The 18,543-nt window shown below is 37.3% G+C and overlaps 1 protein-coding gene across 1 annotated transcript; it reads left to right on the top strand.

Moving 5' to 3' along the window:
• The first annotated feature begins 6,656 nt into the window (after positions 1-6,656).
• EXO70E1 (exocyst subunit exo70 family protein E1) lies at positions 6,657-10,044 on the top strand. The gene is made up of 2 exons (XM_089984487.1): positions 6,657-7,117; positions 7,634-10,044. Exon 2 carries the CDS (start codon positions 7,981-7,983, stop codon positions 9,817-9,819), a length of 1,839 nt encoding a protein of 612 aa, XP_089840613.1. The 5' UTR covers positions 6,657-7,117; positions 7,634-7,980; the 3' UTR covers positions 9,820-10,044.
• The last annotated feature ends 8,499 nt before the right edge of the window (positions 10,045-18,543 follow it).

Raw genomic sequence — 18,543 nt, 5'->3', positions numbered from 1 at the left:
GATAGAAAAATTTCATCGTGAAGCTGTCGCTAATTAGCGCGATGAAAATTTTTTACCGCTGATCCATCGCTAAGTTGCGACAGAATTGTTCCATCGCGAACGGATTCACAACAATTTTTTTTTCGTCGCTAATTCTGCAAATAATTCGAATGTTAGCGATGGATAGTTTTCTCTAGCTAATCCGTCATAAATTTGCGACGAAAAAAATCTGTCATAAATTTCTGTCGCTAATTAGAGTTTTTCTTGTAGTGTACATTTTTAAATATTAAAATATCAAAATTAATTTTTATTTATTAAAAAAATTTTGTGACTTATTTTTGAACTTGCGCATCAAACTGGCATCCTTGTCGGTCACTTGAATATGCAAATGACCCTTTTTTTATATAAGAAAAAAAATGAATGTTTTGATCTTGGCATGAACTTCAATCCACTTTTACAACTATATCTCCACTTGAAATAGATTTAACAGGGATAAGGGATAATATTTGGTAATGGCAACAAGAGATACAAATGTTTTTTTTTCGTTTTTGATTGTTTTTCATGAAGTTAACATTACAGATGTGATTTACATGTTTTTCTTAGTGGGAATCGGCTCCTAGATTGTTTGATTGTAATGACAACAAGATGTACAAATTATTTTAAATTTTTTATTGGTTTCACGAAAATAACCTCACCAATGTAATTTACGTGTTTTACTTACTGAGAATCCGCTCCTAGATTGTCCAATTATGATACATAGGTAGGTTTTTCCTAAGTCTACAATATGTGATACTTTCCTAAGTCATAAAATAGTGTTTTTTTCATCAAGAAAACCTGATCCAAAACACAGTTCTTACTATTTTGAACGTGTTGAATCTATCCATGAAGTCACATTGGATCAAAACAACCCATGATATGAAAATCTGAGGCATTAATAGCAATGACGCTTTTATGAAATATTATGAAAATGATCTGACATGTTTTTCAAAATGCTCTATGATTTTTCATATTTTTTCTATGACCAAAATCACAAATAACCAGCTTTGGGATGTCCTTATTACAATTTCGGAATAATATTACCTTGATTTAACAATATGTAAAAATAAAGATGATCCACACATATAGCGTCTCAGAATGTCCAATAAAGGCCATTGGCAATAACAGTGAGAGTACCTTTAAGTAGAGGCAAAAATGAAGTCAAAAGGCCAAGTCTCTTTCATGTCACACTTTTAGTGGCACAAGATGAGGGGCTTACATAGAGAAACAATGGAGAGACGTTTGGAGAGAAAACCGTGATAACTTTTAAGTGTCAAGTCTTGCTTTCCAGACTGGTCACAATGTCACTTTATGAGTGCTCATCCTCTTCCTTTGGACTCATAGCACAACTAGTAACAACAACAGCATTCACCTTCTTTGAGCTTGCCTATCAGCTTAGCTAGACAAGTGTGAAAGTTCTGAGTTTCATTTGTCAAACATGGGATGCGATCAGCGACAGGCGCGCATTAAATGAAAAAACAGGTTTTTAGTGGGGGCTGCGACTGCTGCTAAAAACATATTTTCTGCCAAGGGAATTAGCAGCGGTCCGCTACTTTTTCTTTTTTTTTTCGCAAAATCAACATGCGGGCATCATTCGACAGGTTATATATATATATATATATATATATATATATATATATATATATATATATATATATATATATATATATAAGAACTAAACATATTAGGCCCTAATGTTATCCCATGTATAGATAGTTGATACCATGAATATTTTTATTAACCAATAGAAATAATCTTTTCTCCTTATGAAGTCCTTCACACTTCCACACAAAACTCTGGTAAGACTTTTTCTTTTTCAAAACATAACAATATAGATATACCTTACATAGGAGTAAGCTTTTGGATCATTGAATAATGACAAAATAGATAGGATTTTTATTGCTTTGAAAATCAACGGCCCATTTTTTTTTTTAAATATTTAAGCCTAAAAAATCATATTTTTTTGTTTCTTTGAAAAAATATTGTCCTAGTAATGATTCCTACAAAATAGACTATACCAAGCACATTTACAGGATCAGATTTTGTAAAAAAAGTACATGAAATTTCCTGTACATGTGCAGGATTGATAGTTTGTACCTTTATATATATATAAAGAAATTAAAAAAATTTACAACCAACTATGATCAGATGGCTCTCCTCCAATACTTAAGCATTTCACCGATCAAACTTCATATATTTATTCTTTATAATTTATTTAATAAGAAATATATTTTATACGAAGACTTTATGGCATATAGATGTGTTTTTTGAAACGTGAAAAATTGACAGCACACAATTCATTTAAAACTTTACAATATAAAGCATTATGGATCGTTGATATTTTAGCGCTTTCAAAAGTACATCTAAACATCAAAAAATCATAATCTAAAACATGTAGTTTACTAAATGAATAACAAAAAATCCAGATAAAAAACTCTATTCTTAGAAAAGGAACACCATTGATCATCAGTTCTAGATTTCAGACCTTCCATTGGTTGGATGGTCTTCCTCATCTCTCTCTCTCTCTCTCTCTCTCTCTCTCTCTTTCTAATGCCATCCCTTCCATCTCCATTGAAGGGGTTTCCTACTCGGCCGAGCATGTCCTTTCTGCTATTACCAGCTACTTCAAGGATCTCTACACCTATAACCCGTCCGCAGGTGACTCTATTGGCAGTCTCTTGGTTCGATCCATGAGCTGCACTATTTTCATATCTCTTCATGCCTCTTTCGTTGAATCTGAGATTTTTGCTGCTATTCGGAATCTGTTGGGGTGGAAAGCACCCGATTTTGATGGTTTTTTGGTTGATTTCTTTCGCATCTTTTGGCACTGCGTTAAAGCTGACCTGCTTCAAGTCCTAGCTGAATTCCATCGCAATTGTCGATTGCCGGTTCATTCTCATATGGCTATTGTCTCTCTTATTCCAAAGAACACGACATCTTCAGACATATCTAGATTTCATCCTATCTCAGTGTTGGAGGTATCTACTGTATTATTGCTAAGGTGTTGGCCAACCAGTTACGTAGCGTCGCCCCTCAGATTTTCTTTGATTCTCAGTTCGCATTCATCCCTAGCAGGCGGATTTCGTATTGTTTCATTCTAGCATCTGAAATTATGCACTCTTTAAAGCGCAGCAGTCAGCCTTTCTTCACTCTGAAGCTCAACTTTCATAAAGCTTTTGACTTGGTTCATTGACCTTTTCTCTTCCACATGCTAGACAACTTTGGTTTCGATAATCGCTTCACGAGTTGGGTGCACGAACTTGTGTCTAATGCCCACTCTCAAATTAAGATTAATGGAGTCCAAGGCCAGCAGTTCAAGCTCGGGCGAGGTATCCGGCAAGGGTGCCCTCTATCTCCTCTTCCTTTTAATGCTGTCGCTGAAGGCCTTGTGGTCCTGTTAAAGAGGGCAGCTCTGCACTGGATCATTGATCCTATCAGAATCGAGGAATTTCTAATTCATATTCTAACTTATGCCGACCACATGATCCTTTTCGGCCATGCAACCACTCAACAAATGCTGCGTTTCAAGCTTGTCATCCATCTCTTCCTTTCTCTGTCCGGTTTATCCCTGAATAAAGTAAATGTTGTCTGTTTATGGTAAACGTGTCTCCTTCTCTAGTTGTCATTGGCCAAAAGAATTTTGGTTGCTCTGTCACGGAGCTTCCTATGTCCTACCTGGGCCTTTCTTTTCATCTTTCGCGTATTTCGGCTACCTCTTGAAATACTACTCTTTAGAAAGTCCAAACCAAAATTTCATCCTGGCAGACTTCTTACCTATTTATTGCGGGACGTTTAACTCTTATCAAGCACGTTCTTTCATTTATCTCAGAATTCATAATGTCCATGTTCGTGATGCCATCGGTGTGCACAAAAAACTCTCTTGCTTAATGATGAATTTTCTTTGGTCTGGTCGCTCCCCTCAGCATAAGCGCCATCTAGTGGGTCGGAACTTCCTGTCACTTGCTCAGGGCAGGGGGTTGAAGATTATTGACTCTCATATACGTAGCATCATTCTCGTCGTTAAGCTAAGTTGGCAAGCTTATCAACCTGGATCTCCTTGTGCGAATTTCCTTCTCGCTAAGTATGGCTCCGTCGAGTCACTTCAATATGATTCTTGATTGAACAAACTTCTTGCCTCCCCGCTGCGCAGGTCCTGGATCAAAGCTTGGTCGACCATCATCTCTAAGAAGGGTAACCCTCAACCCATTTCTCAGTTTATCCAAAGAGCTATTGCGCCAGGCAACAAATTTCACATCAAATCATGTTACTTGTCTATGTTGGCACCAGATGTTGATTGCTTTTCTTGCTTGGCTAATCGTGCATGACCGGGTCCAGACTGACTGTCTTCTAAAGCGTTTTGGTTTTCATCTGCCAAGTAGGTGTATCTTATGCAAGTCTGCTGAAGAATTCACGTTTCATCTTTTTGGGGACTGCCCCACCTTTAGGGGCATTTTCAAGCATACCTGGAACGAGCTTGAAGTCATCGTGTGTCAGGAGTCTTTCACTCTGGACCTGTTGTGGGGTCCGCAATATGTTAGAAAGTGCAAAAGATGAAATTTCATCTGGAGAACGTGGCTTCTTTTCTCATGGTGGGCGGTTTGGATGTCTCATAACAACGCTATCTTTCAGGAATGCCTAGTTACTTTAGGAAAGCTGGCGAACTGTATCTTATCCGATGTGCACTGTATTTTACGTTTCTTGATCTTTGACCTTCAGTGCTTTCTGACGCCTCAGTTGCCTTTTGAACCGGGCTGATCAGCCAGTGCTTTTTGCTTTACATCTCTGTTTTGGTTTTGTTTATTTGGCTTTCGAGACTGCTCTTTTGTGTTCTTGGGCTCAACTATGTTGACCCTTTCTCTTTAATGTTGATGCTTATTTTTTGCTCTCTTTTTGTCTCTCTCTCTCTATATATATATATATATAAAATATGAGAGAAAGAGGGGGTGTTCCTCGTCCATCAACGTCATTATTGACCTAAAATTATTTCTTTATATTCGAGTTCTTGCCATGGGACCCGATGCAACGAATAAAGGACAGATTGCCAACAATCAACTTTTTCAAGGTTTAAAAACTTGTAAAGAGGGCTCAACTGCCCTTTTTTTTCCAAAATAAATGGTCAAGATTGATTGTCCATGTTGTGGGACCCACCAATCAGGCAAGGAGTACGCATTCACACTTTCACAGAATCACACGGTCCATCTTGGCAGTCAGAAAGATCATTTCTAGAGGACCGGACTCTCGTTGGTCCTTTTTGTCAATTTAGGTTTGGTTGGTGGAATGAGCAGTTGGTCCATATAAATGATACCGACCTTTCAAACAACGGTTCATACCCATATGGACTTCAGAACCGAAACGACTGGGATTCCGTGGCCGCTCCCAACTACAGCTCCCAAACCGAGGCCAAATGTTTTAAGTTATTTTAAGGCAGTAAATGTCAAATTTGTGCAATTCGGGTCGGTTCAGGTCCACATGTGCCATGGATCCTACTGAACGATGCTTGTAAACTATCAGGCCTATGCTAGGTGGATTTGGGTATGATCTTATTAGGTTTGCCCTTTTATGAGGGTTGGACTAGTGCTCCGACCCGGCCAAATAGGACTCACGATGCAGCCAACTGGCACCGACTTTTGTTAGGTCTTTATGTGTGATTTTGGATCCATCGACCCTGTGAAGGGTTTTGTACATTCGTAGACGGATCCAACTCTATTAAGCTGCATCTATTTTTTTGTGGACCCAATGGGTTTCGAGATTGGTGAGATGAGCCGCTTGTGGCTTGGCTCATGTTGGGTTCATGAAGAGCTAGTTTGAACTCATGAAATAGACTCAACAAGCTCGAGCATGAACAACCAATATTCATCTCTGCTTTTATATATATATATATATATATATATATATATATATATATATATATATATATATATATATATATATATTATTAAACTGTTTAGCCTGCAAACAATAAGTTTATAGTTCAAATCCTATTGATTACAAGTTTGAAACAATTATTTATTTTGTAAATGAGTTAGTTTGAGCTTGGGTTAGGAAGCTCGAATTCTATTGTTTTCAACTTTTAGAAAATATATATAGTTTTTAAATGAGCCTGTTTGTGATCAGCTCATTTTTTTTTATGAGTTCAAGCTCAACTCAACTCGGCTCGGCGCAAGAAACAAGCCAAGCTTGAACAGCCTCTGGTCGGTTTGTTCGGCTCTATACTCAGACTTGGGCCTTGCACAGCTGAAAAAATATATCGGACCTGATTGGTCCCATTCGATCTGCCACCAACCGGGTCCTAGGTCCATCGATATTACAATTGCCAGAATTTGGTTCAAGGTTTTCTTTGTTGGGGGATTAGGGTTTCTGAAGAGTCGAGCTGCTACACTTTTGGTTTGATCTGCTGGGGATTAGGGATTCATCCGTTTTTTTTTATTCTCTTCAAAGTTTTTTAAGGGATTCTTATCTGGAGTTTAGGTTTCACTTGTTCAAGAAGAAAAGCAGGATATTTATTGTGATTAGACTTGTTTTTTTGGTCAATTTTGAAGTTCTATTATTCTGTTTGCAACTCTTTCAATCCGTGAAATGGTAAATAATGTGTGGTCCCGCTAGTTCTGTCTTTTTTTTACCGAGCTAGTTTCTCTTTCAAGAAAATCAATCGTATAAAGAAGAGATTCTCCAAATAATTTATCAATTTCTGATTAGCTCTCTCTCTCTCTGGCCTGTTTGTATCTGTTTACTCCCCTTTTTTCCATTCTCGAATATATTTGAAGGGTAGATTTGAGATTGGGAAAAAGGGAAATCCAGCATTTTTTTTAGATCCAATTCTTTCAGTTTGTTTGTGGTGTAAACTAGTCTTGGTGTGATTACTTTCATGTTGATGATCTATTGTACAAATCGCTTGCCAACGAGTCTCATGGATTGAAGGGATGCATAATTTGTGACAGATTCCAGGCATATATTTTTGGATACTTTGATGTCAAAAGCTTGATCTGAGAGGAGAGTTGGGTTGTACCGTGGTGGATCATTTGCTTCCACTCTTTCTATTTCTGTTAGTTGAAGGATTGCAGATTGGTCCAAAAGGTTTTCAACGACTTATAACAGTTTAGAGGTTGGTATCCAACCACTTATTCAGTTTATGATATGCTTGCTTGTGATGTCTTTTGTTGGTACCTCTCTTTTTTCGCTAATTTGAATTGAGAAAGGTTTTTTCATGTGTTCATGTTTTAGAATGCTCGTATTCTAGGCACTAAGGTTCTGTTTCAAAAGATTTGCTGGAGGAAATTGTCTTGTGGTATTTATCTGGTTAGAGATATAAGAAATGAAGAACCTGATATGAATGGTGGTGGGCTTTGGTTATAGCTGTCTTTGCTAGATTTTAATTATTTTTTACCATCAGAATGGATAATTTAGCTTGAACGGAAAGATTTTGTGAAGAATTTTGGTCTTGGAATTGTTTTGGCAAGTGATGAAATTGATATGATTAGTTTGGTTTAGTATTCTTCTGAGAGAGTTGATCGTGATTTTTATTTCATCTTATAAATGAAAAAACTTTTATTGCTGTTGTTTATGTGAGTATTATGCTGGACCTTCCAAATTCCAATTTTACTAATTTCTAGTTTATCAGGTAAAGCCACCTGCACATCAACAATCTGATCCCATTCGTTTGATCGCTCACACATCAGTTTAGAATCCTCTGTTCCGTGTCTGAAGATAACCTATTTGAGGAGCCTTTGAAACATTGGGTTGGTGGGAAGGAGTTGCTTGTTTTTATGTTCTTTTGATTTTGGAGTTTGAAGTCTGAAGAAACCAAAATTATGATGGGTTCAAATTCTTGATCTGATTTTGAAGTTCATGTCCATTTTTAATAAGTGACTTCTTAACGTTTTCTTGGCATTCTGAGCCATTTATTCTCTGTGACCAAGTTGGTTGATACTACAAACAGAAAGGAACGGTGTTGCAACTGCTCATCACATGGTGAGTGTTTTGGGAACAAAGACAGACATGACAAAAGACAGTGACAACAAGAACTTGCAGAAGGAAGAGGGAATTAGTGAAATGGAAGAAAGGCTTGTTTTTGCTGAGGAAAAGATCTGGAGTTGGGGCACTGCTTATTCTGTTTCTGCTGGGCAGACCATGATATGGGATTGTGAACTGGGGGAAGCTTCCGCGTATCTACAGGTTGTTGATGATGTTCATAGACTGATAAAAAGCTTGGGAAGCATATCTCTTACTGCAGATAAAGAAGAGAAAGAGATTCTTAGACGTGCCAACAGTGTCCTTCAGACAGCGATGGTTAGGCTTGAGGAAGAATTTAGTAACCTTCTGTTTCAAAATAGGCAAACTTTGGAGACTAAACTTTTGTCTTTCCAGTCAAGTGAAGGATATGCTTCCGAAGCGGATTCCTCCAGTTCCTTTGATGATGACCTGGTTGATGAGAACCAAGTTAAGACTGAGGGAAATAGCAGCAGGTTGAATGACTTCACAGTTGATTTGATTGATCCAAGAGTAGTTCCAGAACTGAGATCCATTGCCAATCTTATGTTTCAGTCAGATTATGATCAAGAGTGCTGCAAAGCATACAGTAATGTCCGACGAGATGCCTTGGATGAAGGCCTCTTCATTCTTGGAGTGGAGAAAATTAGTATTGAAGAAGTCGAGAGGATGGAGTGGGAAACCCTTGATTGTCTTATAAAGAAATGGATCCGTGCCATGAAGATATTCATCAGGGTTATTCTTGCCAGCGAGAAATGCCTGTGCAATCAGATCTTTGGGGATCTAGGCTCGGTTGGCAACACTTGCTTTCTTGACACTGCAAAGGTTACAACTTTTCAAATACTCAAATTTGGGGACGCTATTGCCATCGGTCGCCCTTTGCCAGAAAAGCTGTTTGGGATACTTGGCATGTATGATGTGCTGGAGGACCTGCTCCCAGATATTGATTCTTTGTTCTGTGAGAAGGATGCTTCTTTTATTAGAACTGAAGCTCATGAAATTCTTCTGAGACTGGGTGAATCAGCAAGGGTTACCTTTCTGGAGTTTAAGAATGCTATTGAAAGAAATGTGTCGACTAGCCCATTACCGAGGGGTGGGATTCATCCTTTGACGAAGTATGTGATGAATTACATAAAGGCTCTGACCGATTACAAAAAGGCACTGGACTTACTTCTTGAGACCAAAGAAGATGGGGACGACAACAGCAGTTGTTCAAGAACTCCCTCTCTGATGGCTCAAAATCTTTTGGAGGTGGTCTCCATTTTGGAATCCAATCTAGAAGCAAAGTCCAGATTATATAAGGATGATGCACTGCAACACTTTTTCTTAATGAATAACATCCATTACATGGTTGAGAAAGTAAAAGGTTCAGATCTGTCTCTTCTTGGTGAGGACTGGATAAGAAAACACAGCAGGAAAGTTCAGCTGCATGCAACGAGCTACGAGAGAGCCTCTTGGAGCATGGTACTCTCCTGGTTGAAGGACGAGGGCATCAACTTGTCTGGTTCGGGTTCTTCTGGTAAAGCATTGCTCAAAGATAGATTCAAGGGATTCAACCTTTCATTCGAAGAGCTTTACAAGACCCAGACATCATGGATCATTCCTGATCCCCAGCTCCGCCAAGAGTTGCAGATCTCAATCTCGCTTAAGGTTGTTCAAGCTTATCGAACATTCACAGGTCGGTACACGAGTCATTTGGAGGGTAGCAAAAATGCTGATAGGTACATAAAGTATACGGCTGATGATCTGGAGAATCTCCTCTTGGATCTCTTCGAAGGATCTCCTCGGTCATTGCACAGTCAGCGTGGTAGAAGGTAACTCCTATCAAGTGATCAACAGCTGCTTCCTTCTCCCAATTATTCTGAGCCTCACATTAATAGTCCTCTTACTCATTTTGGAATCATGATTTACATAATCAATACAAATTTCAAGCTAGGATTTCCTGTGCATTTTGTACTTTAGTTTTAAACTACAGAAGCTTGTATACAAAAACGTGGCCGATGTAAAATATGGAGACAATTTTGAAGATTTCCCATTTGCCAAGTTAAGAATAGTGTCTGCTGATCTGTCTCTGGTTGCAGGTCAGGCGTGCCTTTTGTCTGGATATGTGTTTAAATGAAATGTGAATGCTCTTCCTTTCCCTAGAATTTCTCTGTTTTCATTCATGTGTTGCTTCTTCTGACCACTCTCTACATTTGCATGCTTCAGTGCTGATATTGTTTGGAAAAGTCAAGAAATTGTTTGTCGTGCAATGTGCTAGTCTTTTCACACATCTCCAGAAGCTTAGTTTGTGATGTTCATGGCCAGTGGTCAAAACTGGGGCAGGGTTGAGGGCTTGGATTGGTTATATCAAATTTGTCAGTCGAGGAACCAGGAGCGGAAAGTGAAACACGTCTAAAATTTTAGGAAGCGAACCAGAAATCGTGTTGAAATGCTTTAGAAGCGAACTGAAAATCATCTCGGAAGCGAACTAGAAATGACCTAAGAATCTAATCGGATGTGAACCAAGATTCAAAGAGAAAACGAAGAGAGAAGCAACCTAGGATTTGAGTGGGAAGCGAATAAGAATGAACAATAAGCAAAAATATAATTATATTTTTTCTAATTTTACCAAAATATAAAATTTATGTTATCATTAACAAAATAAAACATGAGTAGATAACATTAAAACTAAACTATTAATACCAAAACTGAATCATATATACAAGTGCAACCATTTAACAACAAACATTTAATAATTAATACATCAAGAAAGTTTCATGTTTTAGAATCGTGTAAAACATATAGCAACGAGTCAATAACACATTTTGCAACTTATACAATTTGTACAAATAAATCCTACAAACATTTACAATTTGCATGAATAAATGCTTCTAAGAATGGATAACAACAAAATTCATACAACAACAAACAACAAATGAGGCGGGTTGGATTATTAATTGTTTAGTTATACACTGCTGATCCCAAGCTCGGATAAAGGAGGAGGGTTGCGGTAGACCAGTGACAGCCAAGATAAAAACTTAGTCACACCCTATGAATATGAACCAATATGAGAATTTCGTTGGGGTGTTTCCTACTGAGAGATATGTTGTACTCTATAGGCCCGGAAGCAGTGATAAATGAGCAAGGGTTGCTAGGTTGTCGCCCAGAAGCAATGTGTTACACCGACACTCGGGTGTGGTGTCAAATAGGCAAGGGTTCCCTCACTTTATTGGACGGTGGAGGTAAAGAAGATAGTTCAAGACCATAAAATCAAGTTAGCCACTTGGAACATAGGGTCTTTAACTGATAAGTTGGTAGAGTTAGTAGATGTTATATATAGGAGAAAGATGAATATTTTATGTCTACAAGAGACCAAATGGGTAGGTGAGAAAGCAAAAGTGATAGAACCTTAGGGATATAAGATTTGGTATACAGGAATAAATAGGAATAGGAATGAAGTAGGGATTGTTATTAGTCGTGAGTTTATAGATAATGTAGTTGAGGTCCGTAGGAAGGGTGATAGAATTTTACTTATTAAATTAGTATTAGGTACATATATTATTAATATTATTAGTGTTTATGCACCTCAAGTAGGTTTAGATGATTTTATTAAGCGTCAATTTTGAGAAGATTTAGATGGAGTAGTACAAGGGATATCTTATAGAGAAAAGCTTTTCGTCGGCGGTGACCTTAATGGACATGTAGGCATTAGTAGGGATGTATTTGAGAGTATCCATGAAGGCTATGGTATAAGAGAAAGAAACGAAAGTGGAGAAATGATTTTAGATTTTGGTTTGTCCTATGATATGATCTTAGCAAACACTTGGTTTAGGAAGAGGGAGTCTCACCTAGTAACATTTAAAAGTGGGGTTAATATGAGTCAGATAGATTTTTTCCTACTTAGAAAGAGAGATAGGGGTTGTTGCATCAATTGTAAGGTTATACCGGGAGAAAGTGTAGCTACACAACATAGAGTCTTAATTTTAGATCTTAGAATTAGAAAATGTTGCAAAAGGAATAGACATATGATAGATCCTAGAATTAAGTGGTGGGCACTGAAAGGAGCTAAACAAAAAATGTTTATAGAGCAGGTAGTTAAGGAAACTGATTGGTGTCTCGAGGAGGATTCAAAATCAATGTGGAATAAGATAGCGGGTGACATGAGAAAGATGACTAAGGGGGTATTGGGTGAGTCTAAAGGCGGTGCACCGCTAGGTAAGGATACATCATGGTGGAACGAGGATGTCAAATTAACTATTAAGGTTAAAAGAGAGTGTTATAGAAATCTAAGTAAGAGTCGTGATAATGAGAATTTAGAGAAGTATATGATAGCAAAGAAGGAAGCTAAAAAAGTAGTTCGAAACGTGAGGGATAAGGTATATAAGGAGGTTTATGATAAGTTGGATACCAAAGAGGGCGAAAAGGATATTTATAGGCTTGCAAAGACGAGAGATAGGAAATCGAGGGATCTGGGTATGGTTAGATGTATCAAAGATGAAACATAAAGGGTTTTAGTCATAGATGAGGAGATTAAGGAGAGATGAAAAAATTATTTTGATAAGCTATTTAATGGAAGTCATGCTCAGGATCTTAGAGACTTCTCCATTCCTTTTCATGAGATGAATCGTGACTTCATGCGCAAGATTCAAAAGAAATAAATTGCAAAGGCTTTGAAGAAAATGAAATCAAGAAGAGCACTTGGCCCAGATGGTATACCTATCGAGGCTTGAAAATACTTGGGTGAGAAAGGTTTAGAATGGTTGACAAATCTTTTTAACAAGATTTGGCGGACAAATAAGATGCCTAATGAGTGGAGGAAGAGTACTTTGGTGCCTCTATATAAGAATAAGGGTGATATAGAAGATTGCACAAATTATCATGGTATAAAACTCATGAGTCATACTATGAAACTTTGGGAGAGGGTGATTGAGTATAGGTTAAGGAAGGTTGTCATGATATCGAAGAATCAATTTGGTTTTATGCCTGGAAGATCAACTATGAAAGCTATACATCTTCTTAGACAACTTATTGAGAGATATAGAGAGATGAATAAAGATTTGTATATGGTTTTTATTAATTTGGAGAAGGCATACGATAGAGTACCTAGGGATGTTCTCTGGTGGACAATGATGAAGAAAGGTGTTTCTCTCAAGTACATTAGTATAATTAAAGATATGTACGAAGGAGTAGTAACCAATGTCCACACTTGTGGAGGGGTGACAACCAATTTTCCTATAACGGTTGGGTTACATTAAGGATCTGCATTAAGCCCTTTCCTATTTTTTATAGTGATGGATGAGCTTACGAGATCAATTCAAGAAAATGTGTCGTGGTGTATGTTGTTTGCTGATGATATTGTTTTGATTGATGAGTCTAGAGCTGTGGTTAATGCTAAGTTAGAATTATGGAGACAGACATTAGAAGCAAGATGTTTTAAGTTGAGTAAGAGTAAGACAGAATATATGGAATGTCGGTTTAGTAAGCAACGAAGTAGTGATGGGAGTGTAGTGAAGCTTGCTGAGCAAGAAATACCAGTGGATGAATGTTTCAAATATTTGGGATCTATCATTCAAAAGTATGGAGAAATTGATAGAGATGTAAATCATAGGATAAAGGTTGGGTGGATGAAATGGAAAAGTGCAACTGGAGTGTTGTGCGATCGTAGAATGCCATTGCGGTTGAAGGGAAAGTTTTATAGGACGACAATTAGGCCCGCTTTACTATATGGTATGGAATGTTGGGCTGCCAAGAGACATCATATTCAAAAAATGGGTGTAGCTGAGATGCGTATGCTTAGATGGATGTGTGGAAATACAATAAAAGATAAGATTCAAAACGAGGAGATATGTAAGACGGTAGGCGTTGCATCCATTGAAAATAAGATGAGAGAGAATCGTTTACGGTGGTTTGGACATATTCGGCGAAGGCCTAATGATGCTCCAGTTAGAAGGATGGAGAAATGAAAAAATATATTAGTTAAAAGAGGTCGGGGTAGGCCTAAAAAGACTTGGATGGAGATGATAGGAAAGGATATGAATGCTTTGAACCTCACCGAGGACATGGCATTGGATAGAAATGATTGGAGGAGAAGGATTCATGTGGAAGACCCAGAATGATTTTCTTTTTTGGTTCATATTGCCGACCCCAATTGTTTTGGGATGAAGGCGTAGTTGTTGTTGATAAATAAATGCTTCTAAGAATGGATAACAACAAAATTCATGTTTCAGAAAAATTTCAATGACAACAAAATTCATGTTTCAGGAAAATTTCTCTAGAACCAACACTAAAAAAAAAAGAATTTTAAGCATCAGAATCATTCAACTCATTCAAATGCAAAATCAGTACCCACCATCATAGGAAATCCAGCTATTCGACTTGTAAAATGCAAAAAGACATGCAGTTCATGTTTTACAAGACCAATAAATAGCAACAAAACAAAATATAACATAGCAGAATCCAAGCACATATTAACCACAAATCCAAGCAAAATGCAAAATCACAGCAAAATTAGAACTACATTGAGAAAGAGAGATTCAAATTTCGAACACTCACTACAAGAAAACAAAAACAAAAACACAACCAAGAAAATTTCAAATGCACCCAAGAAAAAAATAGCACCCAAAGAGAGAGAGAGTCAGAACGAGAAAGAGACAAATAGAGAGAAAAGGCGTACCTGATCCCCATGGTTACCAGAGCCGAAAATCATCATAGTCTCCAAAGCAATGTCAAAGTTGAGAGAGAGAGAGAGAGAGAGATCACTCACAAACTCAAAAAACCCTCCCTCTTTCCCTCCCTTTGCATTTTAACAAAAAATTCTATGAGGAATAATTTTTCCCTTTCAACAAGATTATTTTTTTTGGTAAAAACAATTGCGTAAGGGGCAAAATTGTCTGATCCCCATAATACAAGAAAACACGATTCCCATACTTGGGGACCGGTTTTATCAAAAGAGAAGCATGCTTCCCAATATTGGGAAGCTCATTTCCCAATTTGGGGTAGCACACTTCCCATTTAAAAAGGGTGCTTCCCCTAATGTTTCAGAAGCCCTGCGTTTCACGCTTCTGAAACACGTTTCGATGAAGCATGCTTTCTCATGTCTATGGTGCTTTGCTTCTTGGTGGATGTCAACACCATAGTAATAAAAAAATTGGCCTTTATTGGCAATTAGTGTCTCCATTTCTTTGTTCAGTAGTGCCTATAATTGGCCTTTTTCCTGTCCTGCACAACCAATCAAATATGCTCAGATGTGCATATTGCAGCAATATTTGTATAGAATGTTGAGATATTCAAAATAAAATTTCCAATCTCAATTATACTGACATCTAACATAAAGAAGGTTTTAATCTCACGTGTGAAACTGTCCAGCGTGTGTGAGCTTTTTCTACATTTGGAACCAAAATCTGATCCCAACTTACCTGCGGCCGAACTCCTAAAGTTTACTATTAGTTCTATGATGTTTACATGCCAATTGCATATTCAACCAAGGGTTTAGAGATTTGCATTTCTGATAATCTTGGGTAGGACCCGTGCAGACCATGTTGACTTTAAAGACTTCCTTGACAGGTTGTAATGGTGGCTTGACCTTAGCAAACACTAAGCGTGCACAAAGAAATTAGATTAAAAAACCAAAAATAATAGTATTATCCATGAAATTTAGTGCATTCATGAAAATACGTTTATCCAAAAATGCCGATTCTTGACATTTTTTGAACTATTTTACCCTTCGTAGGTTTTTTTGTGGACCTGCAACATTCACACACACACCAGGATAATGCTAATCTCCTATCCAAAGTGGATTCACACTTTTACAAGTACCACCGGATGTTTGAATGTCAGTGTATCTTTAATGTTTTAGTACTTGCAAACATCTTTTTTTTAAGGTTTCAGTATGTACACACAAAATAACTGCATGCATATTTAGTGCGCATATCTACCAAGAGATTCGCAACTTGTTTAAGCTGATGTTAGATGTTGTGCATATAATGTTTTTAGCACTTGAGAGTCTCCTCTTCACAAGGTTGTAGTGCGAATATCAATAGGTATGTGCAAAATAACTATGAATCTCTTTTTTTTTGGGCAGATTTCATTCTTTAATTCGAGTATGTCAGTCAATGTATATTTAGTACATATATCTCCAAAGAGATTCACAACTTATTTTAACTAATATTAATGTTGCACATATAATATTTTAATATTTGCGAGCTTTTTTTCACAAGGTTTTAGTGTGAATGTTAGTAGATACACAATAATTGTAAATCTCCTTTTTGGGTGAATGTTTAGGGTTCCGTGCAAATCTATTGAAGATTTTATTCCCTTCCCTCTCTCTCTCTATTATTTTTTCGTGAATTGCATACCGTCGTATGAGTCTTCTGAGTATTTGCCAATGCAGTGATAGGGTCGCACATCTCGTCTCGCATGTCTTTTTGTTTTGAAGAAAGACACGCCACTTTGTATTCTAGTGAGACACTTTATCAAGAAGTAGAACCGAGTATGGAGTGCTCTATTCGCTCAAGCTCTCTCGAGTTCTCCTTCCTCCATTGCTCTCCCCGATTCTCCTCAGCTAGCACCTGTTCTCTCAACAATGGATGTTCTCCCAACTTCCTTCGGCTCAAGGTCAAGATCTAACAACTCATCACAAAGATCTTACTACTTGCCAGGACTGTAGGGGGACTGTGCAGTGATCAACATCTTGTCTTAGTGTTGTTTTGAGTATAAGAAGGGTTTCTAATTCCGATTGGTTGGTTGCTCGTCATCCACATTCCTATACCAGAAGATCCTTAAAAGACTGAGGAAATGATTTAACATATAGGGGCTGGTGAACTTTGATATATAGGAGGACAACCCCAACATTAACATTATCCATGTCTCATTTGAGAAGTGAAGGACTCAGTATACATGGTCAACAGTATCGTGTTCTTAAACACATAACTGAGGAGATCTATACTTGAATGCGATGGTATTAAATAGGAGGTTAACCACTATCATTTTGAATTCACTCACTCGTTCATAAGAGGTCAACAAGTATTAAACGTGTAACTAAAGAGGCACATCTATTAGTCTCAGATATGGTATTTAATAGGAGGTTAACAGATTCATTAGATCTTTTTGAATTCACTCATTCATTCATAAGAGGTCAGTAGCTATCAAATGCATAGCTGAGAAGATGTACATCTAATAGTCTCGAATGTGAACGGATTGTTATGAATTTACTCACTCGTTAATAGGAGGTCATAGCTATTAAATACATAGCTGAGTAGATGCATATCTATTAGTCTCAAATGTCATGATATTTAATAAGAGACTAACAATTATTAAACAGATCATTCTGAATTCACTCACTAGTTCATAGAAAGTCAACAACTATTAAACGCACAACTGAGGAGATGTGCATCTATTAGTCTCAGATGTGATGATATTTAATAGTAAGTTAGTACTTATTAAACAGATCATTTTGAATTCACTCACTAATTCATAGGAGGTCTGCAACTATTAAATGAGTAGCTGAGGAGATACACAACTATTAGTCTAAAATGTGATGGTATTTAATAGGAGGTTAACAACTATTAAATGTCACATTCTCAATTCACTCACTAGTTCATAGGAGGTCAACATTATTAAACACGTAGCTGAGAAGATGTGCATATATTAGTCATTGGATTATTCTTAATTTGTTCACTCACTCGCACATAGGAGGTTAGCAACTAATAAATGTGTGCATAGTTTTGCAAAATCAACTTATAAATCATCATTTACATATCTAGGTCTCTATACAGATTTAAACACATCATGGTATAAATGATGCCATGTCATCTATGGTATGTGACTCTTGTATATGATGCAACACAAATAAGCGTGCACAAAGTTGCTGGATCGTTTGCTCATGTTATTGGACAGTTTGCTCAAGCCCATCTATGAGGTTCTTTTGGGTAAACAACATTTATTCCTTATTCATGAGTACTTGCTCTTTTGCCTCAAGAGCTACTCGTAGCTCTCAACACTCTATTTTAGCCTCTTCGGTGTCTGCTTTAGCAACTGCCAACAACCCTTTTGAGTTAATTGATGCAGCTCCCAAGTTAGTCCAAATTTCATCGGCACAAAACCACATTTTCAATAGTTTTAAAAAGTGAGTAAGATGAATTAACATTTCACTTTCCACTACCTCTTTGGAACTAGAAGTGAACTTTTGCTTAATAGCTTCTTTATATCCAGGGGAAAATCCGATTAGTTCACTATATTCGATCTCATCTCCACCATAGCTCCAGTTCTTCAGTTCATTCTTAAAAGAAATGCAAAAAATCCTTCAATTGGTTTTTTATATTATAGCTACAAGTCTGACTCATACAAGGAAGGGGTTTGGGTGCTAGCTGACCCTTCCCTAACTGTCTAACCACACGACTTGTCATTTGTCACTTAATTTTGTTCATGTTGTGCATTTATCTGTCTTTTTCGGTGAGCCCTTTTGCATGATCAACTACGTCTTGGTTTTTTTCTTTCTCATTTCTTTAGGACCTTCACCCGACCTATAGAATGGAGTTTCAACACTTAAAACATTAAACATAC

This window comes from Nuphar pumila, chromosome 13 (assembly GCF_984573655.1).
Source record: "Nuphar pumila chromosome 13, dmNupPumi1.hap1.1, whole genome shotgun sequence".
Lineage (NCBI taxonomy): Eukaryota > Viridiplantae > Streptophyta > Magnoliopsida > Nymphaeales > Nymphaeaceae > Nuphar > Nuphar pumila.
The sequence above is the reverse complement of the archived record's forward strand: the minus strand, read 5'-3'. Positions and strand labels throughout refer to the sequence as shown.

Bases quoted from the DNA above. Each gene is read 5' to 3' on its own strand.
- EXO70E1 (XM_089984487.1), top strand. From the start codon at position 7,981: ATGGTGAGTGTTTTGGGAACAAAGACAGACATGACAAAAGACAGTGAC.